At 40.3% G+C, this 12,977-nt stretch overlaps 3 protein-coding genes across 3 annotated transcripts; all 3 read left to right on the top strand.

Moving 5' to 3' along the window:
* Positions 1-1,843: 1,843 nt before the first annotated feature.
* Positions 1,844-2,898, top strand: LOC105570001. Its single transcript, XM_012026907.1, has 2 exons — positions 1,844-1,956; positions 2,403-2,898. Exons 1-2 carry the CDS (start codon positions 1,848-1,850, stop codon positions 2,774-2,776), a joined length of 483 nt encoding a protein of 160 aa, XP_011882297.1. The 5' UTR covers positions 1,844-1,847; the 3' UTR covers positions 2,777-2,898.
* A 1,783-nt stretch (positions 2,899-4,681) lies between these two features.
* LOC105570118 (zinc finger Y-chromosomal protein 2-like) lies at positions 4,682-8,242 on the top strand. Its single transcript, XM_012027082.1, has 5 exons — positions 4,682-4,784; positions 6,256-6,499; positions 6,882-7,105; positions 7,757-7,813; positions 7,926-8,242. The coding sequence occupies exons 1-5, from the start codon at positions 4,682-4,684 to the stop codon at positions 8,240-8,242; spliced, it is 945 nt and encodes a 314-aa protein (XP_011882472.1).
* A 416-nt stretch (positions 8,243-8,658) lies between these two features.
* LOC105570002 (zinc finger protein 524-like) lies at positions 8,659-10,944 on the top strand. Its single transcript, XM_012026908.1, has 2 exons — positions 8,659-9,294; positions 9,370-10,944. Exons 1-2 carry the CDS (start codon positions 9,156-9,158, stop codon positions 9,669-9,671), a joined length of 441 nt encoding a protein of 146 aa, XP_011882298.1. The 5' UTR covers positions 8,659-9,155; the 3' UTR covers positions 9,672-10,944.
* Positions 10,945-12,977: the final 2,033 nt, after the last annotated feature.

The raw sequence follows: 12,977 nt of genomic DNA, 5'->3' as shown, positions 1-12,977 counted from the left end.
ATAGATGGATATTTGGCGACTCCAAGGTTAGCTAACTTTTTTGACAATTTTTTATGTTTTAAAAATGACGGCTATGGCGGGGTCCAGGGAAAAACTTTTATCTAAAAGAAATTGTATTTACAAAATTTGAGCCAAATTGGAGTATGGGCGTTCTCGGAAGAATCCCTCATAGTGTTTCGTAGACTGTCTCTTGAGAAGACTTCACATTGTTGAAGACGCAAAAATTTAACGATTGATTTGGAGGTGTCACTGAATTTTTATAATCAACAAATTGAATACACGACACGGACGAGTCTATCGAAATCAGAACTAGCGAGTTAAATTGTTTCGCTAACTAGTCTAACTAGTTAACTTAACTTACTAGTCTAACTAGTTAAGTTAATAATTAACCAACAGTAATTACTTTAAGGATTATCTCTTTAATTTTGATTTTGAACATGTGTGTGCCGTCTCCTTATAATATATTTATCTATTCGTACTTTTGATTCTAGAGTTGAAGATTTTTTTATCATGTTTTATAATATTGCTAAAATTGTTATTAAAAAAATCTTATTAAAAATTTTTTAAGGGTATAAAATGTAGAGGACCTCTTTTGAAATTGTATAAATCTCAGTGAATTTCTATCATTTGCGTTTGTGATTTTTCTTTCATTCAAATGGGCCTCAAAGATGCTAATAAAGTTGTAATTATTTATTTGTGTAAATGCATAAGTTATTTATATAATTCTTTCTATTTTTAATCTTGCAACGTTAAAAAAACGACGAAATGTTATAAGTAATGAATTACTATTTACGCGTTTTTGACCAAATTTACACTACAAAATGTTGCGCTGTGGATTTGTAATTACACTTTCTTGATTATTGAGCAATAAATGTTGTTGTTTATATATTGATCGATTAAAACGTAATACTGTTGTCCTTTCACATTTCCTATAACAGTGATGATTTCTTTAAAAAGGCATTTGCAAAGACGATAATTTTTCGCGATTGGAAAGTATACTTTTCTTTTTCAGGTTCAGGTCATGGTTGGGTCGATCTAAGCAAGATCAAGTCAACAAGAAAATATATAATAAACTACAATTCTTTTTACTGTCAAATTTCCATCATTAACATCAAATAATTTTTTTTAAATTACATTCAGGATTAGATTTCAATAAATTTATAATTTTCTCTAATTATATCTTTTCAATTTTTTTTGTACTCTAATTATTTATAATCGTAAGTTTTATTCCCGAGTATGTTGTTAAATATTTTTATATATTTTCGATTTTCTTTTTTTAACAATATATTAATTATATGTTAAATTTTTTATATGAATTGTTAACATTGTCATTTAATATTTTGGTTAAACACGATGAGATTTCTATGTAATTCAATAAAATGGAAGAAACTTTGCAACAAATATTGACGTGAAACATCGCCAAATATGATATTATACTGTATGTAAGTATTAATAGGGAAGGACTACAGCTTTGTTTTTTAAACCTAACAATAAAATTAGTTTTTTCTTGAGTTTTTGCGTTAATTGTGTGGAACATCGACATATTTTGCAATTTTGCTTTCACTGATCTCGATCTCGGTTTGTTTCTTTTTTCAGTATCGCATAGGGATTGCCGAGGAATCGAGCACAGGGAGAGGTACTTCTGTCCGCGGTGCGGTAGTTCCTTCAGCAAGAAGAGCAACATGCTGACACATTATAGGCATGAATGCGGAAAAGAGCCGAGGTTCCAGTGTCCTTACTGCGGAAAGAAAGACAGAAAGTCCTCCAACACTTACAGGCACATCAGGATGCATCATAAAGGCAGCAACATCCACGCCTATCGCTTACACTGAGCCAAGAATTCTTTAATGTCCGAACTAAGAGACAAATGGCATTTCGTCGAGACGTCGGTCAAGCGAATTATCGGCCCTGATCTTTCCTACCACGAGATCGTCGTGTTACTCGATGGACTAGCAGGTGCTGTCGCAAAGGAGTGCCCAAGGACACCCGAGGAATCTGCAGCGAAGAATCTATTTTCTTCGTATTTCGCTCTCGCTCGAGATTCTTCTGGTGGATGTAGCACTCGGTCACGATAATAAGATCTCTAAGACTGCGACATTGTCTCCTTTCTTCCTCAAGACATCCCTCGTTGTACCCTATCACTTGGTGAGCCGGCGGATATTCTGCTCGTTCTACTCGGCCCTCGTTTCTTATCTTGCTACTTCGCCACCCTCGCGCGTCTCTCCGATTGTGATGGCACAGACGCGATCAGGAGAGATCTCTTCGTTTACGCCTTTTGTTCATTCATCTCCCTCTTATCGTGTCGCCTGTTACGTTCTTTTCTGTTTTGGCCACAGTTACGTCACGCTCGTCCAGTGTTCGTGATCCAGACTAATCGTGGCTCTTCTTCTTCCTGTTCGTAGGACGATACCTGCAACCTTACGACGCTCGTATCATGGACATCCTGAGGGTGAATTACGGTGGCAGCCAGAACGAGGTCAAGAACGAAAATGGACCCTTCTGGCAAACTGGGAAAATGGCGTACCACTGTCCCAGATGCAATGCCGGCTATACTTACAAGAAGACGCTGAAGACACACATGAAGTACGACTGCGGCAAGGAGCCGAGGTTCAAGTGCCCTTACTGCAGCAAAAGGGACAAGTGCTCGTCGAATATTTACAAGCATATTAGAATGCGACACAACGGAAAACCGGTGTACGTGGACAGATTAGAGTCTTCTCGTTCTTCTACCTCTTCCTTTCGTGATTCGTCGTCTGCCATCGGGCAGTCGTCTTAACTTGTGGACTAAATTAAGACATTTTTGTGATACAGGTGATGCAAGTGGCTGTAAAAATGAGAAAAGAAGAAATGAGAAAGAGATTTTGATTTATAATACATATTTTATATATATATTATTGTATATTTTACAATATAATTTATAATTATTATATGTATTTTTTACGTTCATCGTTTTATTTGCATCTTATGATATAAATTTTTACTTGTTTTCTGCTTAATACATAAATTTAGATTGGCGATATAAAATTTTATTTAAATATTTGACTTTCTCTTTGTTAGCGCTAATAGAAATCTTTTGCATTGAAATCTTTTTATGTTTTATCGATTTTATAATCATCTTGAGAAATGATAGTTTGTCCGTGTTGATGATATATAATGATATATAAAACTGGAATATATTGTAATAAATCTAATAGAAAACACATTTTGCATCTAAATCATAAAAAGTTATATTAACATTATTTATTTTCTTTTTTCATTATTCCGAATTTATTTGTAAGTTCTAATGAATTTAATGTTCACCAAATTTTAACTTGAAATATGTGTAGAGAAAAGTCATTTTTTTCAGGATCTACTCATTTTTATTTCCTCGCGCAAGAAGAATCTACAATGCTGACTTCGCCAAAATGTTTATAAATTCGAACAGAAGTCTGCAAATAGACATAAATGTGCGTAATGTAAATTTGTAAATATTTTTATCTTCTTTCTTCAATTGTGAGTTCCTATTATGTAGGAATTGCGAAGTCCGCGGCTACAATAGAACGATTGAAGAGCGAGTTTTCAAAAGTGTTTAAGTTTTACTTTTGATAAAATTATTCTCTTTTTTTAAAAATCATATACGTGATAATGTGTATTAGAAATTGATTTCTCTGCATCTGAAAAGAAATGGACTGTGCTTTTGGAAATGATTGCTCTCCGATTGCATTGTAAATGTGTGCCATTTGCGAATCTATTATTCAGTCGACAATCCGACAAGAATCTGATTTACGATGCACGAATGTATCGTTTACCTCAATAAAATTGTAAAAGAAAGACCAACGTAACTGCGACGATTGACTCATCCGAGAAAATGTAATACGTCTGCATCTTTATGAAGTAGTTGTGATACTGCATGATCATTCTCGCATTAATTTTTGTGCATTTTTATATAAATTTCTTTCGAGATTACGTTTATGTGATTTACGGTCTGGAAATTATTAATGATAGCTTTATTATCAGTCAACTTTATGTAAATTTATTTTATACAAGACACAAATAGTTTTCGCTTCATATTGTCCAAATTTACGTGAATTTACGTGGATTCGTAATTTTCGCAAAAGTGTAACACGCTGAAAAAAACTACATGTATATATTGTGAATAAAATTCGTATTTATTGCACGTCGCTTGATTAATCGAAGACAGCACGAGTGGAATAAAATAATACATAGTCGTGCTTTATTATCCCTCAAGGTGCACTCCACATGTCAGTGTTGCGCATTTTGTAGTCATGTATGCGACTTATCGACCTTTTGTTATCTGTCTTTTGCACAGCGAAACAAGATCCAAAACGCCTCGGAGCGTGGTGAGCGATGCCGATTTTCACACATTGTTTGTGCGACAACGATTTATCGCACACTTACAGATTTAACACGGTGTAAAGTAGCAAGATTCTGTGGACATGATTCAATATGCAGGCTACCGCATTAGAATCGTATCGCTTGGCTGCGTTACGATGTCGTTCATTCTCGGGAAGCGAGCGCTTCCATGCCACGTGGATCGCAACCGGGGAAAAGTTCATTAATGTCCTGGTTTGCTTTCAGATGTACGACTGTCGGAGTGGCGTAACTTAAGACCGGTGACCAGCTACATCTGTCCGAAGTGCAACGCGGGCTTCCGGAGAACGTGGGACCTGATTAGGCATAAATGCGGCCAGACGCCGCGATACGCGTGTCCGTATTGCCACAAAAAGGACAATTCGTCCTCGAACGTTTACAGACACATCAGGCGGTGGCACCCGAATCATCCCGTCGGCGCGAACAAAATGTTCTGAATCATGTCTGATGTCGTAGCGAAATACCAATTTATTCGGCCGAAAGTATATTCCTATTCGACACATTCGCATATGTGAAAATATATTGTTCTAGACGATCTCGTAGCAGGATATCGATTGTCGACTGATAATCTATTCCTATTGACCACTTATACCTACGTAAGAATAAATTTGTCGTCAGAACTTGACGCGATCTTCGAATACAATTTTCTACGCAATAATCCCATAAACCTAACACTGAACAAGTTTGAAGCCTCAATGATTTTATCATTTTTGCTGTGCTTACGCATACACACATAGCACACGAAATTAGGAGTTTTTGATTTCTTACAAAGTACTTTAATTTTTAATAGTATGTTTTTTATATTTTGATAATATAATGTTGTAACGTTGACATAATAAGAAATATATCATGTCGGGAATCGTGGTTGCGATTCCAAGTGTTTACCTCAAGCACGATCACATTCTGAGTCTTATCTGTCTAATTGTAATGCCAGCTCGCGTGGAATGTTGTCGCAGTTTAACTATACAATTGACAAGCTCACCTATACACTAGTCTGACGTGTCTACACTATAAGTTCTTTACCATTTATTACTTTTAAATGTAATTCCACCAGGACGACTTCTCTTTTATAATGACTCATCGCTTTGTAGAATAAGTTTAGACTAATTTGTTTTTTTATTCATCTATGTATTACTGAAGAGGGTCACATCCGTAGACCGAAACGTACATGTTTTTATATATCTTCTAATATATTTACAGAAAAACCTATGTATATAACTTATCACCTTCGATCCGGTGACGGCTCACATTGCTCATAATTTTTCTATTTTTCTCTATTATCTCAACGACTAGCATATTTTTCAATTTTAATTTGTCGCAGGCACAAGATTAGACGAATCATTCTAATATTAATTAGGATATGAATGGACGATAGAGCGTGAGTTTTATCATAGAGTGTGGTTTGACGTGTCCTACGTTGTGACTGTGTGATTATAACTCGAGCTTCGAGAAGAGTCTCGTGCGAAATAAATCGTATGGCTTTATTTATGTCGGTTTTCCTATCTGACACTTGCCTTGTGCCGCACTCGTTTGTATAACGACCCGAGTAGAAACGAGAACGATCCATGTTAATCTGTGCTTTGTCGATGAGCAGCAATTGTGCCTGTGGCGGACATGGTCTTCTTTTCAGTCACGAATTAGCGTCGATCGTTTTCGATTCCGAGCAACTTACACTCTCCGCTGCGTGAGAATCCTCCCAGGATACACTCCACCGATCCAGCCGAGGCGTGCGTTCGTTCTTATGTTAATCTTATCCTTCTCGGCTATTCGGCAACACGGACCCCACGTGCGTGTCCACGGTCTCAGGCGAGAACGTGGAAATCTGGAAGAGCGAACCGCGCAACTCTGCTCGCTGCCGCTAACTCGGCTCTTCGAATTTTTCAGGTGGCCACCAGAATGCCGTCAGGAAGCGGCGCAAAGTGTACTCCGTGAACAAGAGTCACTACTGCCCACGCTGCAACCGCGGCTTCACTCTGAAGAAGAACATGACGCGGCATCTGCGCCACGAGTGCGGCATGGCGCCCAAGTATCAGTGCCCGTACTGCGACAAGCCCTCCAAATTCACGCAGAACATTTACGCGCATATCCGAAAGTACCATCCCGGTCAGGCCTTGTGCTTCAGGCGGCTGTATTGAGCAATCGTTGGCAACGTGACGACGGCGACCAATCTCTTCCTCGGTCGCTTCCTGTTTTTGTTTTGTTACTCGGAAGATATGCAGAAAGAGTGACAATTGTCCGTGTGAAAAGGAAACCTCAATAAAAGCCCTGCGAGAGTCGAGCCACCGTCCAGTCTCTGATCCCGCTTCTACGACCAAGTAAATCCAGGAAACTGTCTCTCTCTCTCTCTCTCTCTCTCTCTCTCTCTCTCTCTCTCTTTAGCAAAGTTGACACGAAGCGGGAGGTCCTCGCGATCCGGAGAGTTAACTCGGATCAAACGAATCCTCGTACTTCACATCACGCGCGGGCTCGCTTCCGCTTCTTCTAATCGTGACGGTCATTCTCGATTTCAGGTGCTGCCACGTTCTCCAATATGCGTTTCTGCCCCGAGCGGTTCGTCTGCAAGCGTTGCAACAGACAATATGTCTACAACAGGGACCTGACGAGGCATCAGATGTACTGCGGTCGTCACGCTTCAAGTGCTCGCATTGCGACCAGCGGGCCAAATATCGCTCGACCATTTACAATCACCTGCGATCGATACTTCGCGAGATACACGCGTCGGCGGTAGACCCCGGTAAATGAATCCGTGATGACGGCCTCCAAGAGGAAATCCCCGACTTTCTCGTGAAGTGTTGTAGGATCAATTGAGAGATCTATCGGAGTTGTTAGAATCCACCTGAATAAATCTGCCGTTTTCTAATCCACGACTGAATGTATCTAGGGGGTAATACGTCCCTTACCGATTCGTTCTCTCTTCGAAGAAAAGGGGGACAGTAGGGAAAAGTTCGAGGGGGAGCGAGCAGTATCAGTGCTTAATTAATTAGAATTATCTTTTGTGTCTGTGATTGTATCGTTAAGACTCAACGCATGCGACGTCAATGTGATCCGAAACTCTTCGTCTCAAATTTATCTGAGGCACATCCATTGTTAAAAGAAGAAGTTTTAATATATATTTAAGTGTTATTGTATCATACTCGTACATACGCGCGCTCTAGTGTGTTTCCTTGCTTGATGTGATCTCGAGAGCGAATAAAAGAATAAATAAAGAGCTCCCAAATATTCCTCGTATCTATCTCTCTGGATTTTGTTTCTACTTGGCAATGAGCGGAGTTACCGTATTACTGTATTTCTCCTGGTTTTACAGCTCATCCTCATCACGATTGAAGTGGTCCATGTGGATTCACATTATGTTCGCTCTTTGTTTCGTTGTCTGCTAATTTTTCAGGGTATAAGGAATTAACACGGACGACCACGTCGAATCCGAATAGCGCCGCAAAAGCGGGTAACGCAGCACGCGAAAAGTGACACGTGTGTTCTCTTAATTGTTATCGTTCCGTCCCTCCCCCGTCGGTGAACCGCCGTTTCTGACTGACGATCAACCTGTGCTTTTACAGCTTTCTACAATCGCTCCTGCTACATCGACCCCGCGTCCACCGTCACCACCGGCCACCGGCGCCGATTCCGTACCAGAATAGGTGCGATGTCGGGCGGCACCTCGTCCCCCGGTACCTTCGAGTGCCCCAAGTGCCGCAAGATCTACAAATGGTACCGCGGACTGCACAGACACCTCGAGTACGAGTGCGGCAAGACCCCGCGCTTCAAGTGCCCGCACTGCGTTTACATCGGCAAGCATCGCTCGCACGTTTACTCGCACATCAAGAGCAATCATTACAATCGGCCCATTTACGCCATCGACCTTCAGAAAGACTGAAACCCCTTCAAACGAACGCGAACGTATAAACTCCTCTCTCGCGCTTCCCCCGAAATGGAATCTCGGCGGGTTTTACCGGTGTTCAACACTGCGGTACTTCCGTTCGACGCACGAACGAGTGAAATTTAATAAAATCCGCGTGTAATTTTATAAACGTAACATATAATTATCGTTTTTATAACGATGACATTACGTGAGTTGGGCCAGTGTAATGGAAAACCCTGTTGTCTAACATGATAGGTGTCTTTCAACGCTTGAAGACGCTTTCACGACGATTTTAGTCGGGCGACTATGAACTTTTTTAATCAGTTAAGTAATGCCTGTGATCTCAGCCCATACGAAACAATAAGAGTAATTATTTTTCGAGTATAATAAGCCGTTATATTTTATTATATTTGATAATATTTGATTCATTGATCGGAATTTTATATTTGTTTTTATTTATTAACGCCGGATATTTATTTTAATGCCGATATGACTGTTTTTGTCATAACTTTATCTGTTACGTATTGATGTTAACTATGTATTATCTTGCCGTTACGTATGCCAAGACGTGGAAGCTGTAACTTTCTTCGAGATACCAAAATTGAATTATAACTCTTTGCAAACTTATCGGTAATAAATAAGATCATTTAATACCAGAACCGACGAATATTGTACATAGTTCTAACTAAATTATGCATCGTTAGATTTATAAGACCCGCAGCATTGTCCATAGAAAAGCAACAGATGTACTTTTGCCCTCGGAAATGTAACTGTCCTGCCAAATGTTCCCTGTATCTTCCGACTTATCTCTTTATGTTCTTATCTCGTGCCTTCACTGTTGTGTTGTTTAACGTGATCGTGTTCACCAATATTGATTGCGGCGATCCCACAGATATTACTTGCTCGACCAAGTACAGATCCTTTGGTGATGTCGATATTGCACAGCAAGATTGCTGGGAGGGAGTCCTTCACAGGTGCCCAAGGTGTAACGCACGCACGGGAAATGTCGCGAACTTCGCTCCCGCCACTTCCGGTGTCCGACCAGTTATCCTCGAGGATCAAGACGAGTACGAAGAAGTTTGCGCGCGGACTTCGTTGACGCATTTTTCCTCACTAACCGGCTGCGAACTCTCTTTTTCCAGATCCGTTTCCGAAGTGGTCCCCGCAGAGCTACCGTAACATCGACTACATCCAGAACCTCTTGCCCCGCCATCAGTGCCCGAACTGTCACCGCAGCTACAAACACCGTAGCCACATGATGCGCCATTACAGATATGAGTGCGGCATACTGCAGCGATTTCAATGCCCGTACTGCAAGCACCACTTGCGCCAGCGTACACACGTGTGGACGCACATACGCACGTTCCATCCGGATCGTGAACTCTATTGCATCGACATCGCCACCAACGCGAGGCTCTCTTGGCAGGAACATCGAAGTGACTAAGAGAAATCGGTCACAGAGCGATCCTGCCTTTAGTCATTTAGGAAATTACACTGTTACGTTTGTTTAATTATATTCCGTGAGATAATACCGATTCATTCGGTATTGTTTGACATGTTTAAAAAAAAAAGAATTTATATTTATATATATTTTTTACATTTTTGAAATTTTTATGTCCCTGTACCGAATACGAGTAAAATCTTTGCATCCTGTATTTCAGGATGTAATTGTCGTATGATGCACATGTTCATTAAGAATTCTATACAGATAATATCTAGATAATATATTCTATAGAGATATCAAAGTTTAATTAATATATACGTACGCAATTATATGTATTACGGAAATTATGTTAAAGAATATAATGTGATATGAGAAACATGACTGTTGAGACCTCAGATGTATCGGTAATTACTTAGAATATACTTAATTACTTGGAATACTTTGTAAAATAGGCTATTTGTAGAGTAAGTTATTTGAACATTTTTTTTCAACATATTTTAAGAAATGAAAGTTTGAAAGAATAGCCTCTCGGAAAATATGTGAATTATATGCAGACAACGTTATAGGTCTTGTGTATAATTATACATATGTGTATAAAACAAATTTTAGTATCTACATTAATGTGTTCCTACACTCAAACTATCGCTCTAGAATTTACAGGAACGATAGCTGGTGCCAAAATGGTCGAAACATTGTTTTTCGGTGACTCTCGAAACGCATTCGATATTACAAGAGGGTTTGTTTTCTGGTTTCTTTAGAGAAACAAATTTTTTCCTGTTGAATATCGGATACGTTTCGAAGTAGACTAGAAAGTATGTCAAAGAATTGTTTCAACAATTTTCACACCAACTGCGTTACAAATATTATCTCACTCGGATATCTTCTATCACGAAAGTTTTCGCTGTTCAAGCATTATAATCGTGGTAGATTTATTTTCATGACAATCCTTCCATCGTCTCTAGTTTCCTACTTTTTCCACCCTTAGGTCGTAGATCAATACGAAACAGAATGGATTGCATTTCGCAAATCCACGTTTGCCAACGAAACGAATCTACATTGTGCTATCGGTAAATGTATAAGAAAACTTACAGCTACACGTGACTGCTGCCTCTTCGAAAATTGATTAAATCATGAGTTCGAGCATCTTTGAATTAAAAACACGTGATTGCGCACTAAACATTTTATATAACAGTTTTCTTTTTATTAAAGAATGTAATGGACGTTCGTTGATCTTGCGATTTTGCGTATACCAATAAAGACAACTATTATTCGAGTGATATCTTTCTCTCTCCTGACACGTTTTCTCTTCGTTTACATCTGTGAATAACGAAGTCGACATTTTCGACTTTTTGTCACGACAATATTTAACGAGCGCTCCCGTTTACGTGGTTTTCATGATTTATCGGTGAGGGAGTGCACTAACGTCATTTTGCAGGACACGTCCCTCATGAGGATAAAACGAAGACCGACTCATTACTAAAACGATCCCGCTTTTTCATGGGTTTCAGATAGTTCCTCTAAGTGGAGGAGGGAGCATGAAGAAATTTGTTTGGACGAGATCAATATGCTAAACGGCATGTACGAGTGTCCCAGTTGCGGCAATCTGTACAAGTGGAAGAAATCGATGCTCGCGCATCTGCGCCATCAGTGCAAACAACCGCCGAGATTCGAGTGCACGTATTGCCCGATACGAAATTATCAGAAGGGGCATATCACGCGTCACCTACGCGTGCATCACCCGCTTCTGTCGCCGCTGTACTTCGATCGGAAGCTCAACACCATGTTCCGGCTCTGATTGAATGCGTTCGCCCTCGCATATTACGACTGTTATGTCCAATAAACTGAGCAGCTGGATCTCCAATTGAGTGGCTGATTTGTAAAGAACCCTGTTATCGCCCCACGACCTAATTGTCGACGTCTGATCACTTTACTTTTCGTTTTACTGAGAAACGTGAATGTATATTCATTTAGATCCTTAATCAATACGTATCGGCGCTTCACACTTGCAGGTACGGATGACGCCCATCTGCGCTCATCGATAAAGAAAATGATACTAGCGGTACTTCTTGACATTCCAAGATCAGGAAGTGTTTGTCGCTCGACAGTCGCTACCAGTCGATTTCATGATATTGATATCGTGTTACACCACGTAGTTTGTATAAACGATTTATTTACGACGTGTGCAGACGAAGACGGAAATGCTGAGTACGTGCAAGGTCACGTTGCGCGAGGAGCGTCTCTCAGATTTAATCATTTTCATTATGCGTTGTTTGCTGGGGAAATCCGATGATGCAGCCTAAGCCGAACGGCCGGTGATCATCGTAACAAATCTTTTCTTTCTCGCGCGCACTCGAGCATGTCCTGCAGCATCTTCGTCTCCGTGTTTCAGGGCTCCACGTGGTGTCGCCGTTCGGGCCGAACATGATCTGCAAGTATCAACCGGGAGCGGACGGCAAGCTCAATTCCGAGGTGTGCAGGAAATCGAGGATACGCACGCGCAAGGCCAGCGCCGACAACATGAAGCCGTTCCAGTGCCAAAAATGCGGTCGTGGCTTCACCTTGAAGAGGAACAAGGACCGCCACGTGAACTACGAATGCGGTCACGAGCCGAGGTTTCAGTGCCCCTATTGCGGACTCCGCAGCAAGCAAACGTCACCAGTTTACGCTCACATCAGAAAGAAACATCCGGAAGAGGAAGTCTTTATCTTCGACATGAAGCTCTGAGCACGACAAGAAGATCGCGAGTTCTCTAGTTCCACACCTGATCTCGAGCTGCTCAAGTGAACTTCCACTGAGCTCGCTTTCTATCGCGATCTTCGTACATCATTGAAGACAAATGTTTCTCAATCTCGCTTGCTACTGCCATATATTTCTTTTAAGTATATATATATATGTGTGTACACGCACTCTATCACAATTGAAGACATTACTGCAAGAAAGAGGCGAGTCCACATTTTGGCGAAAATGATGTTTTAACATCATTATGTGCAACGTTCCAAGCCCGATCGATTGGTGTAAAAACGACGTACGTAAGTGCATTGTTAGTTAAATAAACTGAGATTTTTGGACTTGCCCCCCTAAGCAGATTGGTGCAAGAACGAGGTAAGTCCGCACTTGCCTCGTTCTTGCACCAATCTGCTTAGGGGGGCAAGTCCAAAAATCTCAGTTTATTTAACTAACAATGCACTTACGTACGTCGTTCTTACACCAATCGTTCGGGCTTGGAACGTTGCATATAATGAACCTGAATTGGAAGGAAAATATGAATTTATTTTTTTGTACTTAAACCTGAATTGGAAGGAAAAT

The sequence above is a fragment of the Vollenhovia emeryi genome, unplaced genomic scaffold, assembly GCF_000949405.1.
Source record: "Vollenhovia emeryi isolate VEMERY1.0 unplaced genomic scaffold, V.emery_V1.0 DF939122.1, whole genome shotgun sequence".
NCBI lineage: Eukaryota > Metazoa > Arthropoda > Insecta > Hymenoptera > Formicidae > Vollenhovia > Vollenhovia emeryi.
This window is presented reverse-complemented; position numbering and strand designations above follow the sequence as displayed.